The sequence below is a fragment of the Fringilla coelebs genome (assembly GCF_963513975.1).
Source record: "Fringilla coelebs genome assembly, chromosome: 2".
NCBI classification, from domain to species: Eukaryota; Metazoa; Chordata; class Aves; order Passeriformes; family Fringillidae; genus Fringilla; species Fringilla coelebs.
Genome location: NC_140029.1, coordinates 16438787 through 16462319, shown reverse-complemented (window position 1 = coordinate 16462319; position 23533 = coordinate 16438787). Strand labels below are relative to the sequence as shown.

Here is a 23533-nt window from a genome sequence, read left to right as displayed (position 1 = left end):
CAAGATTCCAAAGGAATGCTCTTTTCTTTGGAGTGCTACCACTGCTGTATATGTTCAAATCTGTCCAAGATTTTGATATTTAAAAGCTTAAAGTTCACACAGATTTGTAGCAGCTAAATGTCCTGAAAATTGTGTGCATTGATCACATTCCACACGGGAGATGAACAGAATTGTGTCTGCAGTTGCGGATTGTGTCTCGTCTGTTTGACCTCAGACTCATAGCAGGATAAGTTTGCTCAGTGATTCCCTTGCTGGACCCACATAGCTTGAGAGAAGCCACTTAATTTTCATACCTCAATGAACCAGGTTTACTGCTGGGTGAAATACTTCAGTACAAAAGGTTCCTGTTATTGCTCTGATAAATGCGTTCATAAAGGTCACCCTCTGAAGTATGCAGAATATTTTAATATTCTATATGCAGGCTTTTAATCTTGGCCATGTTTTTCTTTAGCTTATCCTGTGAGATTAAAAAAATTGCTCCTCTATTATAAGACTTGGGATGACATTCACAATCTATACTTTTTCAAAGATAGACACCAAAAAGGTTTAGCTGCCTTTACAGCTTAGAGTAGAAGTTTTACTGTTAGACATATGGCATCAGAAAGAAAGACCTACATCCACTGGAAACTTGTCCAAAAGGCTTGCCTAGTGAAAATACTAGGTTCCTCTATCTCTAAAGTTTTGAAAAATATACTAGCTGTTAGCAGAAAAATATTTTAAACTGGCATTAAAATTGCTTACGTTTTAGGAACTGTAATGAAATAGATTATGAGATCACTGGAAGTGGTTAATACAAAAATCCTAGGTATAAAAACAGCCAGCATTATCCAATATAATTAACAAAAAATCAACAAGGTACAGTGAGCTCTCACTTCAACCCTCGGTAATATATCTGAGTTACATCATAGATTTGTTACAGAAATAAGTTAATTGCTTATAGCATGCCTAGGTCCATCAAAGCAAACGAGCACAGCTCCACCACTGTTCAGTCTTGGCTATTGCAGTGCCAGCCTAAATCCAGAAGTTGAAGTGGTTTAATGCCAGAAAACCTGAGATAATAAATCCTGCTCAAAAAAAATCAGTCTCGGGGTTTGCAGAACCAACTCATATCTCAGTCCGGTAGTCCCAACACCAGAAGAGCTAGGAGGCAGAGTAGAGGATAAGGACACAACCAAGTAGCTCTGCACCAAGTCAGTCTGGTTGCAGATCCTTTCTGGTGCAGCTTTAGAATGAGTTCATGTACCAAAAACTAGGGTAGTGCCAAGTTCCACAAAAGCTGTCTTCCTGTGGTAGACCTGGTTTTGGGTTTGGTGTTACAGGGCTAGCTCAGGCTCACTCCATGTGAACAATAACCTCTTTTCCCCTTCTTTCCTCTCCCCTCCTCCTCCCAACCAGGAATACACAAGATAGCCTGGAGCATTGATTGTATCAGGGCTTTTGACAGTGCTGACATACTTGATTGTTCTACCTTCCTTTGATATGCCAGGTGTATTTAAGATTTCTTCAATTGATATACAGCTAATTTTTATAATGTAATGCTTCACTTGGCAATGTACTCACATTGTACACACATGCATAAATGTGCAAATATATGTTGGAATTTCTATTATTAGATTTGGTATCTTCAGGGGTATTGTCAGCAAAATCATTAACCAAAGCAGAGTTTGCCATCAGATTATAACCAGAAACAACAATGTACGAACACTTGCAAATCTGTTATTTTAGTGAAGCTTCTGGTGCCTTGGCAATATTTGATCTTACTGCAGTTAAATTTTTGGTTTTAAATGGCAACTGAAATGGGTGTACTTTTTTGAAGTTATTAATACATGAATAAGTAATCTGATATATTAATGCTTCTTTATGCATTTTAATATAGAAATCAAGCCAGCAAAAGTTCTGCTTTGCAGTCACACCACAGATCAAACAGCAAGGATTTACAGCTAGGGGCTGGCGGGCCAAGAGAAGAGGGGCTTCCAGCAAATGAAAGCTTTTTAAATGGAAACCTTCCTGGACCTGCCCCTAGTCCAATGCACGCAAAAAAACCAAGCAACACACCCGGATCTGGCAACAAGGATATAGCCAATAATAACATGCCACATCTTCTCAGCCCAAAGGAACCAAAGGGAAAAACAGAGTTTGATTTTAATGTGGACACCAAAAGTTCTGATGGTTCAGGCACAAAGTACCTGAAGTCTAACACCAGATCTCAGCAGAACCGGCACTCCTTTATGGAAACTTCTCAAAGCAAAACTGGGACGCTGCAGCCTGGCGACAAGCACAGTCGCCACAGCTACATCGACACCATCCCGCAGTCTTCTAAGAGTCCCTCCTATCGGACAAAGTCCAAGAGCCATGGAGTTCTGACAGACTCAAAATCCGTGGGCAACCTTTCTGAGGCCAGGGCCCAAGCTGCAGAACCGAACAGCAGCAGGTATTTTCCATCCAGCTGTATGGACTTGAACTCTCCCACCAGTCCGAGTGCTCCCCGGCACGGCGATAACAGAACTATGCTCAGTCCGTCCGCCAGGAATAACCGCAGCGAGGGTACCCTGGACGCCCGAAGACCCCCAACCAGACACTCCAAAACAATGGAGGAGTTGAAACTGCCAGATCACATGGATGGAAGCCATTCCCACTCTCTGTCTGCTCCACATGAATCTTTTTCCTATGGTCTAGGTTATACCAGTCCTTTTTCTTCACAGCAGCGCCCTCATAGACACTCTATGTATGTGAGCCGGGACAGAGTGAGGTCAAAGGGCTCAGAGGGTGGCTTAAGCGTAGGGCAAGGGATGGCAGCCAGAGCAAACAGCCTGCAACTGTTATCTCCACAGGTGCAGCATAAGTCACTCACAAGGTCTGTTGGCTCATCACGAGAAGACTGTACAGAAGATTCTAATAGGGTTAGTCCAAAATATTGCCTCTTATTTGAAGGTTTACCTTTCTCCTTTTAACTCGTGTGGGGGCAGTGGCCTGCTTTCTGTCTTCTGTTTGTTTCTTTGCAGTTATTAAGTTATTTGTCTTGTATGGTACGGGGATGTTGTTGGGGGCTTTTTTTCAGAAGGGCTGAATATTTCAAGGTACTTTTAAAAAATGGGCTATGAATACCATTATCTTAAAGTACTGAAATGTGAGAATGGAAAAATCGTCTCTAAAGTTAAAATTTCATTAGTTGTTTTTAGTCCTTGGTTACATGGTCTGATGTCATTTTTACTGTATGATTTTGCTTAATTATCTTTCTCATTTGTGTTTTTATTTAGCTTTTCCTATATGTATTTCTGTTACGAATGCTAATGTTAATTTTTGAAGCCAGTGTTTCATTCAGGTATAGCAGGACATAATTGCTGAAATACCCTAATATACTAGAAAAATATCAAAGCTTGCAATATTCCTTTAGATTGGTATGATAAGTAACTGGTGTAATCTAGAGATTTCATGTTGTGGTGGCCACTGGTAAATTGATTCCTCACAGTGGTTCCTGTCAGTGGATACCTGTTTGTGTTTTTCTGTGAGCATTAATTAAAGAGTAGAGGACAGGCTGGTTCTAGTGTTGATTTACATTTGTTACACAACACTTCTGAATTATCTCATGTTTTACACATCAGATATGTAAAGATGACTGTATTTTTCCTCAGAGCTTTAAATTTCTCTATTAACAAAATGGTGCAGAGACAAATACAAAAATGAGTGTTTGTCTGTGCCTACACCTGTGTTAAACTGACTTCTAAGGAGAGAACATCTAGTTCAGATTTGCTGACAAACTGAAGAAAGTCAAAAGACTTGCAAATAATATTTAAGGTCCAAAGATTATGGTTTACTATGAGAAACTAAAATACTCTGCCCACTTAGTAGTTTATCTAAGAAATATGTGTAGCTGACCTAATAGGGGTTCACAAGTACCATAAAAAGAAGAGTTTCAGGTAGTGGTTGTCTCCTCAGTCCAGTAGAGAAAAAAAGACATATTATGTTTTTTCATCCATTGCACATCTCCTCCATTCAAGATTATGTGTATTCAAACATGAGAAAATATCAAAATAGAAGTGCAATGGAATAATAATTTTTTAAAAGCCACCTAGAAGGGATTACAACAGCTGCATTTCAAAAACATTTTTTTCCCGTGTACTTATTTTTCTGTCTCTCTCATTTCAGTCAAATTAAATGTTACTTCTTCAGGACATTATTTGGAAGGGCAGTAATATCAGTGTTTCAGTTTTTGATAATAAAAGGTCACACTGCCTTGTATTCTTCAGTTCATTTTCTGCATTGTGCAGCAGATAGTAATTTGAAGTAATTTTAATTTTATTTTGTACTATTTAGAGGCCAGTTGTTTTTATTGGATCATTCTTTGTCATTGAAAATGGGTTGACAGATTTTAATTTTAATTAGGAAAATCTATGTGTATTGTAATGCTTATGTTTTTGTTCATTTTCCTTTGCTTTGGAAAGTCTGTTCATTCAAGATAAAGAGCTTTATCTTTTATGGTCAGTATTTTTAAAACTTTAGCCTTCACTCAGGGCTTTAAATCTGTATTTCAACCATTAGAAGTGTGAAAGGGAAATGACTTTTCTGAAATGGATGCTAAGTCAGTGAATTCTCAAAGCTGTTTTTTATTTGTTTATACTGCTTTCAGTAACAAATCAAATTGTCAATCTTCTTATGCCTCATGAAGGCATTTTCACAAAGAAGTCATTCTTCTTCCTATCCTCATTTTTCCCCCCTTTTCTACTTTATGCATTAGGAGTCAGAAAATTTCACTCCCTTCAGGATTAGTGAACTAAAAAGCTCATTAAAAATATGGATTCTCATAGGTTCTTTACTATTTTCATACTTATTTCTTCTGATTAGTTCACCTAGGTTTTTTTTCTCTGCTCATCTTTGGTGAAGTTTCCTCACTTCCATGTTTCTAGTTTCTCATTGATTTTCTTTTTAGCTGTACCAAGGCTTTTGAAAGAAAAACATTCTTTTTTTTACAAGCTTTAAATCTTATTTAAGAAAAAAATCAAGAAAAAACTCTCATCCAGTCTTACTTTTAGGACTTTTCAAGTTTCAACACCATAGTTTTGTTTTAAGGGTTTTTTTTTTTTTATATTTAAATTAAATGTACACAAAAAGGGTTAAGCAGAAGAAAATCAAATACAAGTTGCTATTACTGGCTGATGTTTGAAATTTAACTGCTGATAAAAAAGAGGTATCTAATACAAGTAGTAATTTAATCAAATGCTTCAGCCTCTGATAAATTTTAGAAGAATCCAGCTGGGATTTGAAGCATTGTTTTAGCTGCAGTTCTGGCCTCAGTTTCAAGGTTTGTTTTCTCTGTGACAGTGAGACCAGAACTTCATCCACAAAAACCAAAGTAGGTTTTGCAAATCACTTGTGCAGTGAATTGAAATCCCAGTTTTTAGTTTTGGTTAGGTTTTTTTGTGGCTTTGTTTTTTAACCTTTGTCCTTCTTGGACATTGTAGATTTCAGTTCGTACAGGGGTTTCACAAGTATCCTAAGGGGTCTTTGAGAGAGCATTAAATTTCATGTGGTCAGTTCATGCTGAGGGAAAAATTGTAGTTTCTGATTCATTTAAGAGTGGGGTTAAGTCATATTTGGTGGCTAATTATGTGCATAAGGATGTTTCTACTGGCTCACCTAAACTTTTACTTGAAGTACTTCCAGTACTGTTTTCAGGAAAATAGAATAAATTAGAGGTAATGACATGCTTTTAGCTATCCTGACTGAAGAACTTTGTCTGTAGATTTCTTAGTTCAGAGACTTTCTGTTATTTTGCATACAGTAGATTTTGTGATTGTTGGTACCTCTAGGTAATGATATTAAGAGATAAGAGATGGTAAGCAATGATAGTGCTTTGGTGTTGCAATTATCTCAATTAGATGCATTCCTATCTGCTTTTTAATGTTTGCCAGTAGCAGAGTGACCAGATTGCATCAGAAATTAATTTAGCGAGCCTCCAGTAAAAGATTCCTCCAGAGATTTTACAGTTGTGTTTCGTTCAGGTTTAAATTCTGAGGGCCTAAATCAGATTCATGTCTTCAAAATTTCAACTTAGAGGTGAAATTTTGTTAATGCCATTTTTGTCATTTTGGAAAGAGGCAAGCAAGCAGCAAAACCAAGTAATTATTGATTACATTGTCTGTGATTTGATATTTGCAGTTATTAATAAGATGAAAGGAAAATTGTAAGGTGAATTTGGAGTTTTCTTGCTTAGGTATATTGGTTAAAAACTGAAAATCAGCTTTCAGGCTTTCATATTAAATAGATTATTGTTCTTTTGCATAGGGTGGAGCATATCATGATCCACACACAGAAGATGGAGCATCTACTAAGGAGAATAGAATTCTGTATAATGACCCTGTTCCGAGAAGAGTTGGCAGCTTTTACAGAGGTAATTTCATGGTGGATCTTTCAAATTTAGAATTTCCAGAATTTTAGCATGGAATATAAATTAAGTACTAGAAATTGATACAGAGAATTAACATGAACAACTACAAAGGTTTATTGGAACAATAATTGTTACTCAGCTTTCCGAGGGTGTTTGCAGGAACTGCATTGGTCCCTATTGTTTATTTGTAAATGATAGCTCACTTTAACTGGAAAGCACATCCACTGCAGTACCTTGTAAAGCAGAATATAATTTATCAGGGTGAAATGAACAAAATTAATACTACCAAAGTAGGCAGTTAATTAATATTTTAAATTTTTATTTTCAATTCTTATAAAGACTCTATTTATACCTGTGCACTTGTAGTGCATAGACATACTTACTGCTCTGTTTCAGATACTGTGTTACATGGAAGTGTAACTCTAGCTTTAATGGCTTGAAACCTGTGGCATTTCTTTTGTTAAGACTTAGTAATGACAGGGGTCTCCTACAATCAAGAGCCCACTTAGATAATTCTAGTTCAGAGTAAATAATAAAACAGGTCTGTGTATGGACACACACAAATAGATACTGTTCTGTTATGGCACACAAAAGATGGTGGTTTCTGAGCAGCTGCCTCATGGCTAAACCTTGGTAATTGTTTTGCAAAAGATGGTAAGAGGCTAATTACTGTCCTGCAAGTGTTAGGAGGCTTGTGAGGCTCCCCTGAACCTTAAGAAGTCCCAATCAGCTGAAATTCGCTTATGAGTCACCTAATAACCTTAAGTAGAGTCACAAATCTCCCTCTGATCCTCTTCAGGTTGATCGCTTGGCTGATGGCCTGGTTTAGACACGTTAAAATCTGACAATCCTTGCAAGTGTCCCACTGCAATATTAAAACCTGTGAGCAGAATTAAAGCTTGTACTGTTTTGAGCAATGCTTTTGAGTGTTTGTGTTGCAAAAGCAACAGAGGATGCTTAAGAATTCTCAATCCTGAATTGCTTTCATTGATCCCTAAAAAGCTCCTAAAATTGTGCATGAATTATCCTTTTTTTTTATATATAGTGAAACAAAAGTTCCAAAGAAGAATGACTTTCATAAGTCATGAGCTAAAGAAATTGTAGGTCTGGGATTTATTCAATTCCTTATTATAAAATCGAGGACTTTTCCTCTTCCAACTTTATCTGTCTAACAAATATATTTTAGATGGACTTAATGATTGCTTTGGAAAGATTATATTATATTTAAAATAATACTTTGATAATAATGTATGCAAAACTGGTGATAATAGTATATGCAAGTTACTGTGAAAAAGGTAAATCCTTATTTATATAAATATAACCTTTGTATTTGAACAGTATTTATTAGCATATACTTTTGTGCTACAATTTGAACAAAACCTTACAGATGCTATTTTGATAGATTGTGTAATGCGATGCTGCGTTAATGTTCCAACTAGTGTCAGGTCAATTTTTATTCCGGTGCAGGTATTTCTAGTGATATTCATAATTCTGATAAATTTATGTTCTAGATCTGTATATAGTTGTGTATTTTCAAAAGCACAGTATGTCTGTTTGAAAAATACATACTATCTAATTTCGATGTTTTAATTTTTAGTGCATTATCTCTTAGTTACATCAAAAATCATATTTTTTTTCCAAGATGAGTGCTACTTTGTCTAAAGTGAAGACAGAGTGTAAACTGTAGTATTCATGTCTTTAGTAACACTGTTCCAACCTCTTATTCTCTTTCCTGTTTTTAAATATCAGTCACACTTAGAGCTCCCCACCAATAGAAGTGTTCTCAAATATAATAACAATTTACCTAAGTTCTGATTATGATCTCATTTTACAACCAATATTACCCTTCAAGGATCACAAAAGTCAGCTTTCTTTTCCATCATACACAAAACACAACCGTGTCTTTGCTCTCCTGTTACTGTAAGAGGGAGCAGGGAAGTGGGAGCTGGGATTTTTGGCAGAGCTCATTGTTTGCTGTTCCTCTGTTCAGTTCCATCTCCGCGTCCAGAGAGTACCTACATAGAAAACAATGTGTCCAACAGAGCCTCGGTGTTACCAGCAGACAGCACCACGGTGACAAACCACCCCAAGAGACAAACCACCTTTGACACCTGGTGAGTTGTAATGTGCACACACGTGTAGAGAATGGCAGGAAAAAAATGTGGTTTTAACAGGAGGGACAAAAACCTCACGCTTTTCTCAAGATTTGCAATTGTCCATGTGCTTAGTTGCTTCCTCCAGCTATACCAGCATAGCATGGCATGTTTTCTGTCCCCTGTTGAGCAGCAAGGAGTCCTGCATTGCACCCTTAACATGAATGCATTAAAGTTTATATACTTTTGTCCAATCCTTCACAATTTTTTTTCCCCGCTATTAGTCTTTACCTAAAGATAGTACAAAGTGCTTGTGTGTGTAATATATATAGAAATTTGTGGATTCCAGAAGCATGAGTTGTTAGACAGGTGGAAAAAACATCAAAATGCATGTTTCCATATATTACTGAAGAATATTTTCACCCTACAATGGGTACCGCTGCTCTCTTTGTTTATACACAGAAGGAAATGAATACATTCTATGGGATAATGGATTAAACAACATCTTAATGGTGTATATTGATTTTAAAAGATTAAAAGCATCACATGGCTCCATTATATAACATAGAGCACCTTAGTTATGCTAATAAAATGGCAGTATATACATAGCTTTGCAGGACTCATAGGGAAGTAGTTTTGTTTCTCTTAGAGCAGTTTGGCTCTAAAATACTCTTAATCTTATACTTTTTAAAATCACAGTAAAGAATATTGAGTAAAAATAAGCAGATGGATCTCACAGGATTGGTGAGAGGAATGGGCTGCATACATTTGCATGGTTCAGCTATGCTTCATACCACTCTCTGAAACACTTGTCTCTGAAAGGGCCATAAAGTCATGCTATCTAAACTGTTTCAGTGGTTTGTTGACTTACTGTGTTTTCACACAAATATCCAGAGAATGATGTGCTTAAAGAGAAAGGGGGGTGGTGGGTGGTTGACACTTGGTATTTCAGCTTGTGTTCAGGTGTTGTACCTATGTCAGTAATAGAAGATGTTTACTCCAGAACCCTTCTCACCTGCTCTGATTCACTAGAGTCTGCTTCCTGTCCTTCAGTAGCTCCACCTACATCCATTTTCTGGAATTAGCTGAGGAAAGCGGTCATTTATGTAAAACGGTGGTACTTATGTTGTGGCTTATGTGGCTAAAGAAGGTATTTATTCCTGCTCTTGAACCCTTTTACCATTTTACATTGTCCTTCATACCTGGACCTTTCTATCTTGCATATAACATAAGACAACTGGAATCTTGTTTTGCTTTATATATCATTCAGCAATATAATGTCTTGACTGCGAAGAAACATATAATGTTACTTTAACTCTGAACTGAAAAAAAATAGCATGTGTTATTAGAGCTGGTTGGGAATATTTTTTATGAAGTACTTTTTTTGTTTATAATGCCAAATTACCAAAACCAAAACTTTTTGAAGGAAGTGGCTGATAACCACTAACCTTTTATTGTGAAGATTCTTCACCTCCAGGATGGAATTGCCAGTCAAAACCAGAGATACTCTCAAAATAACAAATATTTTGGAGGCAGCTTTATTTTTTAGAATGAGAGGAACTTGAGTGCAGGGTCTTTGTTATTTAAACCAGAGGCTTGAACCAAGATCTTAGATCTAACAAATGAATGCCCTAAACCAGAAGTTTGAGGTTATTCTGGAGGACATTGTCTGGTTCCCTCAATGTATTCTCTTGAAGCTGTTTCATCTTGTTAAAACAGTGAAAGGACCACAGAGGTGCTGAATATGGCCTTGTGAAAAAGGCCCTTCATTAACTTTGAGACATTTAGATTTAAGTCCTTGCTCCAAAGTACTCAAATATTTTCACAAAGTGGAACAGCTCCTTTGAGAGAAGAACCCAGAAAAGAATAAGCATTTCTTCTTATGAAGTGGAAGAAATAGCAGTAGCTGCAACACCAGGTTACTGCTATTTTGGCATATGCTTACCTTTATCTTTTCTTTTCCTACTCCCTATTTTCCTGAAATGTTTCCTGCCCAGCTCTACCTGCTAACTCTGTTCAAGTTGTCCTGGCAATGGTCTAATGTTGCAAAATTGTTCTGTGCCGTAAATGCAGCTTAACCCAATTCCTGAGTAGTGAAGAGTCTGTGTTCCTCTACGTAATTTTCTGTATAGGAGTTGAGTAAATGCTTTTGAAAATGTTAAAAGCTCTAATGGAATGTGATTCTGCTTACATCAATTTTATGATGAAGTAAATATTTGATGTTTGAATAACATACCTAACTGGTACATGACAATTCATCTCGAATTATGAGTGACATGTATTCCACCTGGACTTGCCACTACTGTAAAATATTGCTTCTCATACTATTGCTCTGTGTTGCCTTTCTTCTGTCAAAGATTCTGTGAATGTTTGCTAGACTGAATTGTCACAGATGTTTCCCTGTCTTTGTGTGCATTTTTTTGCTCTGTCCCCACTGTCCTGCCTTTTAAAATAAAGATATTATAAACTTGACTTTTGTCATCAGATTTTACTCTTAAATTACTAGATCATTTCTGAACTTCAGACAACTTGATTTGAAAAAAGGCAAATTTTTTATCCTTCTAGAAATTCTTTTCTTTGCTAGAGTCCAATTTCCTGTAAATGACCTTGAACTTGCTCCATTTTTTTTATTGATACAGGAATAAATTTTTTCTTCTCTTCTACTCATACAAGCTTTGTCCTGAGCTGGGCAAATTCAGTAGTTATAGGCAAGATATTTAATTGTATTCTGCCAGCGTGCCAGAACATTGGCCTGAATTATCTTTACCACTGTCATAGTTCTAAATATTTCTTTAGAATCAATTCCAACATGCAGGAGTGTATCTCACATCATATTGGAAGGTTTGCATTGACTGCTCACAAGATATTTGGGGGCTTCTGGAAAGCATTTTTGTTTAGACCTTTTATGTGCATACAAATGTAGTCATGCTATGACAAGTAGCTTTTCATGTCCTCTCTAGCATAAGTCATACATTTCTGCAAAAATAATAAAAACAAGGAACTATACATATAATACTATTTTTATATGTATATAATATATATAAACACACACAAAATCTCTGTCATACAAGAAAAGAAAAAAAACAAAACTCATTCTTACAAGAGTAAAAGGCTTAAAACTTTATCCACTGTCAAGTTTTCAAGGTTCCAGAATACCTTTTTTGTAAACAGGACGTGACTGACTTTTATGTTGCTGTGTCAGTGTCAGTGTAACATCATAGTCACACTTCCTATTCCTGAAACTAAAGGTTACCAGCATCTGAGCAAATTAGTTTAGAGCATGTTCAGCTGTGTGTGCAGCATGACTGTTGCTGCATTATAAATACTTTCCAGTTTTTTAATGGAATTTGTAAAAAAAATCAGGAAATCGCAAATTCTGAATGGTATTCTGCATTTGAGATAATAGATCTGGGGTTTATTCCAATTAATAAATCCTCCTTTTCCACATGACAAAATAAAAAAATTGCATCTCCAGAGTTCAGATTTGATCTTTTGATTTTGAGCTTTCAATGCCAGCCTTTTAGACCATGACTTTTTACTGTGGGCTTCAGCTTGTGGGGTTGAGATTCTTATCTTGAACTATCTATTTGAATTGCTTCATTAGTTTCTGACATTTTCTTGCCTTTGCAGAATGGTAACTGTGTGACTGCCCCTTAAGGGTCTTACTTTGACTAAAACTGAAAGGTAACTTGGAGAGTTAGTGTTTGTCACTTATCTTGAAATAAAAGTTCTATTTCAGTAACTCCTTCACTAGACAATAACCTTACTCATTAATTGTGTTTGGATCCATAAAGGGAGTAGTACATGAGGGTTTCCAAGGCAGGCTGCCTGCTGAGATTAGGGTTGCTGAAGAATAACTGAAACAAGCATGAGGAATTGCCTCCCAAAAAGAGCTGTCTGCAATATGAATCTCTCTATGGCAGCATGAATGCAACATGCTTCCTATTTTTTCTTTTTAGTTAATGTGAAAGCACATCAGCTTGCTTGCCACATGCATGTTTGCTGCTACACCTCATTGCACCTGCATGAAGCTGGATACCTTTTCTACTAGGGACAATAAGTTAGAGTGATAGTCACAGAATTTCTGTTTGGATTTATGCCTTTTCCAAGTGTTTCAGACCAGAATAACCAATGTGTTCTACATTATATGTCCTAAGCATGCAAAAGGTACACAAAGATAAAATAACAAAGCACAGCACATTTTGCCTTTGGTTTCTGCTTGAGAGTGAGCTCTCTGAGTAGGGGCTTTTCTCTAGGGCTACTCCTACTTGTTACTAAAACAGACAGCACCTAGAAGACTCTGGTGGAAGTGTTTGCTTTCAAGAGCTGAAGCTTTACGCAAAATACCAAGATACTTGCAGTATGTTGTAAGAGTTTAGTATTGTGTGACTCTACAGATTTTTTTGATAATCCTAATTTTTTCCTGTACTGTCCATTATCTGCAAATCATCTTTTGGGATGCCTAAATTATCCCAGTGTTTCATCATCGATCAAAATGTTCTGCTCTATTTTTACTCAGTACAAAATCCTGGTGTTGAAGCTTCCTGCTATAATGCTATATATGTTCACTCTCTTCACATAATGAGCATGTGTTTTGAAGCAGTTGCTTTTCAAGGTCAATGCTTTTTCAGACAACTGTACTGCAATATGAGTCATAGGAGTTAATGACATAAACCATTCAGTATGAAACCACTGGCTTTTGGGTAAGCAGCAGTTGAAAATGAGCAGTTCTCAGCCCCTTATTTTCCAATTCTCTGTGGTCACTGTAGCCGTAAAGAGGAAATGATGGTGCAGAATTTCATTTCTCTCCTTTCTGCTCAGCTGCTGTGGAGAGCAGTTTTCTCATCCAGGTTCACTGGGCCAAAGAAAAGAATCATGCTTGAGTGAATCTCTGTCTAAAAGTATAGCAAAAATCATTCCAAGCTTCACTCTGAAGATTAACTTCACCTGTTAAAATATAGCGTCTCCATTTTGGAATAGACTTTGTAATAGAAAAGCTATTGCAAGACACTGAGAAATTTTAAAGCATAAAGTAACCTCCTGGGGTCTTGCTTATGATCTGACACTGGTTCCTAGGTGGACAGCAATTATTTGGTTGATAATTTGCATTGAGACTATGGTTTGGGATATGCTTGCAGCTGTGGATGCACAGGAGCTCCTTTGGGGAAAGGCTCAGAAGATTCTTAGCCCCATTAACATGACTTTCTGAGTGCAAGCAGGATACTTGTAGTGTATGCTTTCCTCCAGCTTTTCTAACAAATCAAGTAAAAATCATTTAGTAAATAATTCAGCAGGTGTTCTGTCTGTGTTATGTCAGACCCCTGAGTTCACTGAATGTAAAGCTATCAGTAGTCTTTACTCTTTGGCTTTCTCCTTGGTGCTTTAAGTGACTTGTATAATAATGCCTTACACCTGTCACACTACTTACAGTAGTACCAAATACAAGGATGTGACAGCAACAGGAATCCCTAGCAATCCAGTATATTTAGAATACCTGTTATAAGTGTAATAATTACATTAAACTAGAGTTTTTTCCCTGTAGTAGTGTTGTAATGTCCCCATTAAATATATATTGTCATGCACCTGAATGTAATTTCTGCATCTAGATATAAGTTCTCAAAAATTTAAATTAGGAAAATTTCTGCCATACTTTCTGCCTATGAATCATTTTGCTAAGACCATTCTCTTAATGAACAGTTGCTCTTTATGACAGGATTTAAACACTGCATGCATTTATATTTAGAACCAGGTAATATTTCAAGCTTGAGGTGGTTTTGTGTAGAAACCAAGAACTGATGCCACCTATCAGAAGATGGTTTTATCAATAAGGAGGATGACTCCAGTGATTCCTACTCCAATTATATTTTTCACATTTATTTGGGAAAAAAAAAAGCCTGGCATGTAGTAGCAGCTGAATCACCAGATGATAGCATAGCATTTAAAGCCAGAATTAGAAGCCAGTGACAACTATATTAGACAGTTCAATGTTGCTACATTACAGTTGCTCCAAGAAAAGCTGCTCCTGTTCATCATACAGAGCCCTTAAAACAGTGGCTTTGCTTTAGGTTTTCCATCAAGACAGTGGAATAATTTCTTTGTTGTTTTCATGCAATTTAAGTGTGAAAAGGGACTATTAAATGACCCAGTATGACTTTCTGTATGTTAGTTGCTGTTAAATGTTGTCCATCCTCTGGGATCCAGGCCCAGAGGCAGACCTGTTGGCTGTGTTTCTCCCAGATGAGTATTAGGTCCTGATTTGAAATATCAAAGATGGGAAATGCACTTCACCAAGGAGTTTGTTCTGGCAGTTAATGATGTTATTGTGAAAATCAGCACCTTATTTCTGATATGACTTCTTAGGCTACATCATCCACCTACTTTTGCTGTAATATCTGTGCCTGTTAGTGCCAAGATTTTCTAGAATTCTGTAATTTCCTTCTGGATACGTAGCTGTGCGTCATGATCAAGGACACTAAATATTTGAGCTGGTTTGGGTGTGTTTTTTAACGCACCAAAGAGATTGAATTCTCTGAAAATATTTCTGTGATGCTTTCCTGCACCATTTTCAATTTTCAAGCTATTTTAAAGGGCACTAGAACTGCAATCAGTTATGTCTCACCACTGTCCTTGTAAACCATCTCTTACCCTGTATAAGTACTTTACATACATGGTATACTGTGTATATTGAAAGTAATGTGTTATTTATCAGCTGTAGTTGCTTCAGATGTGTAAGTTAAGGATTAAAAGGCAGAAATTCAGTCTTCAGGCAAGTCACCTGTTCCATTTTTGGGTCACCTCCTTTTGCCAGCACCGTCTCGTGCATAGCTAACTAACAGAAGGTTTTAAGTTGAAGTGGACAACAGTAGATCCCCAGCTTTCCTGATGATAGATTTGGAACCGTGTCAGCAAGGGTCAGGAAGTGCAGTTGAAAGTGGTTCTCTCTGGCCAGCTTTGCAACTCCTGCTTCTCCAGCAAGCAATGGATAAACTGGACCTGTGCTTTGATAGCTCGTCGCCATTTGTATGTTCTCTCAGATATGCTTTTCATTTTCCTAAAAGACCTCGTGTGTGATATTTTGATTTGAGTATTAAATTCTGGCTTAAAAGAACACAATGCATGCTTTCCTTTTCCCCAAATAAAACTATTCATTGGTTTAACCTAATCATTTTACCCTAACACTGTGTACCTCCTATCCCTTGTAATAACTCTATCTGGTATTTGTGTAGTAACCCTGGAACCAATGAATGCTAAAACTTTAAGTATCTTTTTACTTTAATCAATAATTTACATTCTTTGGCATCAGATCTCAGTATTGCACAGAATTTACAAAGTAATACCATAATAAAATTTCTCTTACAATACCTTATTTCATATTTAGGAAAAGTCCTGAAAACCTTAACAGTCACTCAGAACAGCTCAAGGAGAAAGAAAAGCAAGGTTTTTTCAGGGCAATAAAAAAGAAAAAGAAGAAATCTCAAAATGTAAGTATGCAGCATTTCTAGTAGAAGAATTCTTTTATTCATTTTGAATGATACCATTTTAATATGCTAGATTAGTACAGTACCTTTGTATTATTTACTTTCATATGTGTGTACACTTGTTTTATTTTCTCTCTTCACTATATGAAAATCAAATTCTTCTTCTGTTCAGGGTTGATTTTTCTGCCTTTTCAAATCTTTCTTCACTTACTAGGACTAGAAAGTGAAGAAATCCAAGCCTTCACCTTTGTTTTCATTCAGATCCTTTGAGAGCCAGTTTTGATGCAAGTTCTAAGATGATGTTGCAACAAATTTTTTTTCAGGATATGGTGATACCATTCCAAGAATAGTAACTTCATTGTTGTGTGTCCCCAGAGCTTGAATAGTTTCAGGCACCCATACAGAGAAAATGAGACTGTATCAAATGAGAATTCTTTCCAGTCTTTTTCATGGAAGTGTCTTGGTAACAGCTTCTGTCTTCTTGATGCATTCCATGACTGGAATAAGGATGATGTGTCTTAACCATTCTCAAGTGTTTTATGTTTTGTTGATGGAATGGATTGTGGCTTTTGTTATTCAGTATAGGTCTTTGGTGTCTCATACATTTTTACATTTTCATAAAGTTTTTGGTAGGGAGAAAGGACTTTGTTTTATCAGAAAGTAGTGGTATACTAACATTTCACAAATTTTTATAATAAAGATATCCCTAATAACTGAAGTAACCTAAACATAATCTCATTCTTAAATGACAGCTCTGGAAACATTAAAACATTTTAAATTGTAATGTTCCTGTAAGTGTAAATGCAGTTATAGTTTTGAAGATTCTCAGAATTGAGTAAATCATGCTTACTCCTGGCAAAGGGGAATGACTTAATGAAAATAGTTATTGTCAAGGTGTGAGGTGATAGGATTGAGTGTTGGTGGAGGGCTGATCTGTGGAGAAGTGGGAGAGAGGAGTGATTATCAGGCTTTTTGTTGTTTTGGGGTTTTTTAAATTTCTTTGACCTGTGTGGAACATGTGCCTATGTGTAACTAGCACTCAGAAATGCACCTCACCTTCCTGCTGGGTGGGATTTACAGCAATGGCATCTACCTCTCCTTCTGAACTTGTTCACCCTCATACCTGTGTGCAGCTCAAATATGATCATCTGTATTAACTGAATTAAATGTCTACATTACAGCTCTGGGACTGCTTGATAGCAAAATGTCCATGTGAGGATAACACCTAAGGCCACTGATTCCAGTGATGCATTTTCAAGGGTGGGGGGGAAAAGGTGTTAAATTTGCATTGCTGTACTCTGCTGATTCCAGCCATGCAGACATGGTGGCAGACAACACTCCAATAGCTCAGCTGAAAGATGGTGTATTGATTACCTCCACATTAAACTGTGTGAAAGAAATACATGCTGGATTGTGTTGCCTCTCAAAATCTGGCATTTTGCAAATCACCTAAATCAAAAGCTTCTTGATCTATAGCTACCAAAACTATCGCTGATTACAAGCTAAGGCAGATTTATATAAAATCCTTACTCCTGTTTCTTCTGACTTATAAAAAGAGGGGTAGAGAGAAATAGAAGAAAGAGAAGGGGAAAAAACTCTGTTTGCTACTTCAAGGTGGAATCTCACAGAAAGGTTAATAAATTAGTGAAATAACATAGTGATACAGCTCTTTCATCCTCAGCTAGAAACTTGCTGAGATCAGCTTGAGTTTTGGATCAAACCAGAGCCAGGGAAACCTCCTTTCATTTCTGTTTACAGCTGATTACCAGGGCAGTATCTAGGCACAGACTGTACTACTGATGTGTGTACAAGTGTCTGGCTCAGACACTGGTCTTTGTTCTTCTTCATCTCTTAGTTGAAGACATCTACCTGACAAACACTGGGGCAGTCTAGGATTTTCCAGCACAAAATAAAATTACTGCCATCAATTCAGCATCAGATGTGGTGTTAGTAGTAAAAATTGTTCACAGCACTGTAATATTAGCTCTTCAGCTACACATACAATGTTTTCTATGAGCTCCTATTAAAAGTCTTAATAGACAGCTTGTTGCTACCCAAGTTTTTTTTCTACAATTCATGTAGTCCTACAAGTATGAAATTCCAGTTATTTACTCAAACAGAGACTTTCAGAAAGAAATAACAAATTAGACCTGGGGGCTGTCACAGAGCTAGGAAGTACATTGTAGCTAGCTATTATTTGCTTCTGATATCCTTTGGCAAGTCTCATTTTGCTGGTGATCATCATCACAGGAGTTGTAAAAGGTACCTGAAATTGGATTGAAGACATCTTAGTAATATCATTCTCAAAATATCTAACAGCCTATAATTGATCCCAGTTCCTGACGCTTCTTCCTACAGGTTGTTTCCATGAATTATTCTCCCTAGAGTTCTCCAGGTGCAGTACCTCGTGGGTTAGCAATTGTTACTGCCTGTTGTGGGAATTCTTTGCAGTATTGTTTTTGCAGAGCTGTTCTTATCCATTCTCCTTTTCATCCTTTGAAGTGTTTTAGTAATGTAGCAAAAGGTTTTGAGGATTGTTAGAATCACGGTTTTATGTCATTTGCCACCAAACAATTTGATATCCATGAGGGTTGTGCACAGTGTCAGTAGGCACTATCTTCAGAGGAGCCTGAGTTTTGCAGATTTTGGCACTTATTTCAAGCTTTGGGTCTGAAGAAATTACCTGCTTTGGAAAAGGCAGTTTCAGGTGAGCATTTCTCTTAGCAGTGCTTTCATTCCTTTTTAATTTACTGAATTTGAAACAGGAAATTCTTCTGACCATAAAGTTCCTGAACATAAGCTATGCTAATTATTGATTTTCATTAACTTGGAATCTAGAAGCTGAGAAAGCTGTTTGAAAGCCCATGCTTTTGGTAGTGCACTTGTCATTGTATTTATTCATACATAAATTCTATTGCATAATAAAGATTTCTTCTGATAGACAGGAAAATACAAGGCACTATACATGTGTCCTATGCTTGTTTGCACCTGAGCAGGGGAAAAATAGACACATTTGTAGTTCTAGTACCTTATAGTTCTGTTTGTTATTCATTCATCTACTGGTAAGCTCTTTGGTTGTGCCCCATAAATTAAAATAAACCAGCCAGTGTACTTGCAGCTATATGTGAAGCTGCCAATGGCATATTTATGTTAGAACTGAAATAATTCATCTTGGAGCCTTAGCTCTTATTGCAAGTTAAAAATAGAAGGCTTTTTTTTCCCAAGTGTAACTATCAACTGCTCATTCTGAAACCGACTTCTGTTATTGTTAGTGGATCTTTAATATTTTCTTTATATAAAAATAAATGCCATACTGCTTTAGGTCATTATCAGAAATACACATGATTGCCAGTGTTACAGGATTTAATTCAAAGCTCAGTAAAGTCAACAAGAACTACCAGGTATTTCCAAAAGCCTTTGAAATAAACATATTCTGTATTCCTAATGAGCATAAGATATAAGAATAGGCGTGCTGATCTTTTTTCTACATGCTTTCTATGCATTGAGTTCCTTGAATTTGTTCCATAGGCTTTTTTCAATCATTATTGTATTCTCCAAAAGCAAATTATAGGCTTGATAACATGTATTGTTGAATTACAAAAAAAAAAAGTTAACTTAGTAAGGGGCAGATCTCTTGAATTGAAATATTATGCATTTAGTTTTTGTGTCTTATATTGCAGACAGACTCAACCAACGGCGAGAATCCAAGCATCAAGAAATCCCTCTTTCCTCTTTTTAATTCAAAGAATAATTTAAAGCATAGTTCTTCTTTGAAAAAACTTCCTGTAGTCACTCTACCAATGGTATTAATTTTTAAGTACAGTAACACTGTAAAATGCTCCAGTAAATTTGTTTTACTGACTACAGCAGCATGTGGTTTATTTTCATGGTATCACTTTCTCTTCATGCCAGTTAAGTATCTTGGGCCAGTTCAATAAATTTAAGTAAAATTGGCAGTTTTGTTGAAACAGATTGTGCCTAAAAAAATTTTTGATAGTATTTGATATAGGGAAAACGTAACATACAGAGTTCCAGACAGAATGAGCCTTGGGAATAAGACTAAGGAAGGGACAAAGTTGTGAAATTGTGTATGTTTAAAATTAAACTGTCACATTATGTTTCATTCAGGAAAAGAATTAACCTGGTTTGGTTTGTAACTATATTGTAAATACATAATTTTATACAAATGACTCCTTTATATATAAATTTAAATAAATCAAATACTAACAATGGATTATCTGGAAAGAACTTTAGCTCATGTGTCTGGTGTATTTTTGTTTGTCCTAATTGTTCATGATAAAAGACAGCTTGCATTAAAAATAGATTACATTTTGACTGTCCTCTTTTTACTTAGAATTCTTGAAATGAGATAAAAAGCTACATGTAAGTTTTAAATTATCTTTCTGCCATAAAGTTTCGGCTGTTTCTTAATTTTTGCTTTAGTTTGGGATATTTGTGGAGGAGGAGAAAGATGGGAATACAGAAAGCTCTTGGTTTTGTGATGTCAGTCAAGAGATCAGTTTAGAGGGATTTTGGTCTGCTTCACTCTGGAGCAAATTTATAGAACTGATCCATGGTCTTAACTGCAGTATGGAATGCTTTTTAAATGAAGATGAGGCTCAACAATATTTTGATTTTAATTTTATTTTTGATGCCTTGTTTAACTGCTCTTTCTTACAGCAAATAACACTAACAGCATGTGAATGCTTTAAGGGCTAAGGGTAAAGCAAATCTGCATGATGTCCACAGCCACTTGCTCTTACTATGGGGAGAATAATTGAGAGGTCATTGCAATTCTGCTGCAGTAATGGGCTTCACTTGTGTTCTGTAATTAACTGTTGGAAATTATTTATAGCTATTCTTAAGAAAATACTAGGAGACCAGTATTTAATATTTTGTTGCAGATGCCTAATACTGAAGGTCAGGATCTCTTGGCATTACAGAAAGCCATTCATTCTTCCAATCACCAGAGCAGCAGACAGAAGGATTGGCATCCTGAGAAGATGACAGAAATCCAGCCTCATGTAAGTGGCATTATCAATTCCCTGCATATTAATATCAGTGATACATCTTGACAGTTTTTTCTCTGGTGGACAGAAGAACTGCATTTGACATTGTTTCCCAACTTTCTAATTCCTTGCTCACTAGATGCGCCTGAAGTCCTGCATCATTTTTATAAAATGCGGACATGAATGACAAAGAAAAGAGAGATTAAATGTCCTGTGTCAGTCTTTGAGCCCTTTGAAATATTGGTTATGTTTTTGTATTATAGGCAAGCCGTGGTTCAGTGCACATCCATGGTAGCGATGCAGTGCTGTACAAAAGCCCTTAAGTCAGCTCTGTAAGGAATGGTGAATCTTGAGGGTTGGCTGCTGCTCAGCAGAGTTTGATACTTGATGTGGTCACCAAAGCATCCAGACCACGTTACAATGTGGCTGGCACAGACTGCACTTTCAGCAGGCTACATTTTTGGAGCATAGCACTGCATTAGTGCAACTTTATTTTCTCCAGTTCTAAAACCAGCTCAGTGTTTGGGAGGGAGTGTCGGTGCCATGCTCCATTGTTGTCACACTGGAAACTGAAAAAGAGGGTTGTTGCAGCTGCAGTGTCTGAAGAAACAAGTTGCTCTGTGAGCTGTGGAATTTAACAAGACTGCTTTCATACCACTTTGTGAACTTAGGCTTCCCCAGGTTCTTGCTACCCATTTTCAGTAACCCTGTATCACCATTCACCTTCAACCTGCTCACCAGTGAAAGGAGCTGTGCGAGACTGGAGCTGCCAATCACCCAGCTGCCAGCAAACAAAATATGAAACTGCTGAGTTCTGCCAGAGCTCGTTTCAGTGCAGATGGTTACTCAAGACTCACTCCAACCCCTAATTTATGTTCACAATGTTTTTAAGAACTTGTATTTCTGAAATCTGTTCCTCATAAAATGTGGCTGAGGTTCTTAAGTTAATAGCGGGCAGATGGACAGCTAATGCAATTGTCTATGCATTTTCAAAGGAAACAAGGATAAAATAATTGAAGGGAGCAATTTTTTTCTGAGGGAGAAAAGGTTCCATCTTTTGAGGTGGCTAATAGATTGGACTGTGATGAGAAGACAATTCTCAGGTGTGTAGTCATAGCTTGGAATTAAATATATCAAACAAATACGAACTAAAAGTGAAGAAGTCCCGTAAAGTTTAAGATGTTCAGTTTAGGATAGGACAGCTTTTTTATGGGAGGCCTGGTGTGATGGAGCTTTTCTGCGTGTCTTTCAGAGCCAGCCGTTAAAATCTCTTCGGAAGCTCTTACACCTCTCTTCAAACCATCCCGTCGCTGCTGAGCCCCGCTTCCAGCCCTTACCCAGCCAGCCAGCCAAAGCCTCTTTTCCCGAAGTGCGAATCCATCCCATGAGTCAAAGCTCCAGCAGCGGCAGCAGCAACGTGCGGCCAGAGCCGCAGGCGAAGAGCCGGCCGACGCTGCAGATCCCGAGCCAGCTGGAGCCCACCTGGCACGTGTCCCCCGTCAACAGGAGCGTGAGCGACGGGCCCCCCTACTCGGACCAGCTGCCTGCCAAGGGCGGCCAGAACGGGCACACCTACGGCCGCACGAACCGGCCGCGCATGCCGAACCTGAACGATCTCAAAGAGACTGCCTTGTAACGGCGCCCGGCAGACACACCGCTGGGCTGGAGATCGGCCTGGGGCAGCGGTGGGGCCGCTGGGGATGGTAAGACTGCATTTTCAGCTTTATACAGGTGTGCAATATGTGCGTGTGGAGCTATGCTGTTCAGCACCACGAGAGAGTCAGGGATTTACAGGAGCACGAGTGGAACCGTGAATTACCAGTCACCAGAAATGGCACTGGACACCAGGCAGAGTGTGCCGGTCAGGGAGAAAAATGCATCGTCATTTTCTCTCATTTACATTCCAGCTTAGTGCACGTCTCTGTCTGAAAGTTGGGAGACTTCTGGTATGTATTGGCACTTATAAGGGTGAAAACATTGTCTAGGCCTATGCCCTTACTACATTTTTTGCTGCCTAGTTAAAACAGTGGGGTTTATGTGATAAAAGTGTATCCCTGCTAAGGGTTTAAAGTTAAATTGTATGTCTTAAATTTGTTTTTTAAACTTCCATATTTGATAGGATTTGTAATATTTATTTATGATGACCTAATATCGTACTGTTATAATCATATCTTTTATGTTATAATGTAAAGTTATTTTGAGCTGTTTGAAACATTGTGAAGCAGTGCAACAGCTACAGTAGTTTCTATAAAAAACTAACGGTAACATTTATATATTGCATCAGGAGTATTTTATTCTATATATAAATATATATATATAAATGGAAAATAACTGTCTGTTTTTTAAATATACTCATTTAAAAGAAAAGTATTGTTATGACACTATCTGCCATATTTTTTATACATTTGTGATATAAAGTGCAGTATTATACTTCTAATAAAAGGAAGCTGAATGTGGATATAAACGTGACTGTAACAGTATGGATCTTGCTTGGCTATGAGAGCCCAGTATTATAGGCATTATTGGTAACAAACAAAAGACAAAATTTGATTCCAAGCTTTATTATGG

The 23533-nt window shown here is 37.2% G+C and overlaps 1 protein-coding gene across 1 annotated transcript in view; it reads left to right on the top strand.

Annotated features, from left to right (window-relative positions):
* The window catches only part of CDKL5 (cyclin dependent kinase like 5), a gene marked incomplete at both ends in the record, with an annotated part of 75180 nt that extends 52579 nt beyond the window's left edge, over positions 1 to 22601 (top strand). The window contains 9 exon segments of the mRNA XM_084225337.1: positions 1877 to 2900; positions 5913 to 5943; positions 5946 to 6013; positions 6283 to 6388; positions 8376 to 8499; positions 15857 to 15959; positions 19637 to 19759; positions 20861 to 20980; positions 22218 to 22601. Of these exon segments, the coding sequence (XP_084081463.1) occupies positions 1877 to 2900; positions 5913 to 5943; positions 5946 to 6013; positions 6283 to 6388; positions 8376 to 8499; positions 15857 to 15959; positions 19637 to 19759; positions 20861 to 20980; positions 22218 to 22601 (2083 nt within the window).
* Positions 22602 to 23533: the final 932 nt, after the last annotated feature.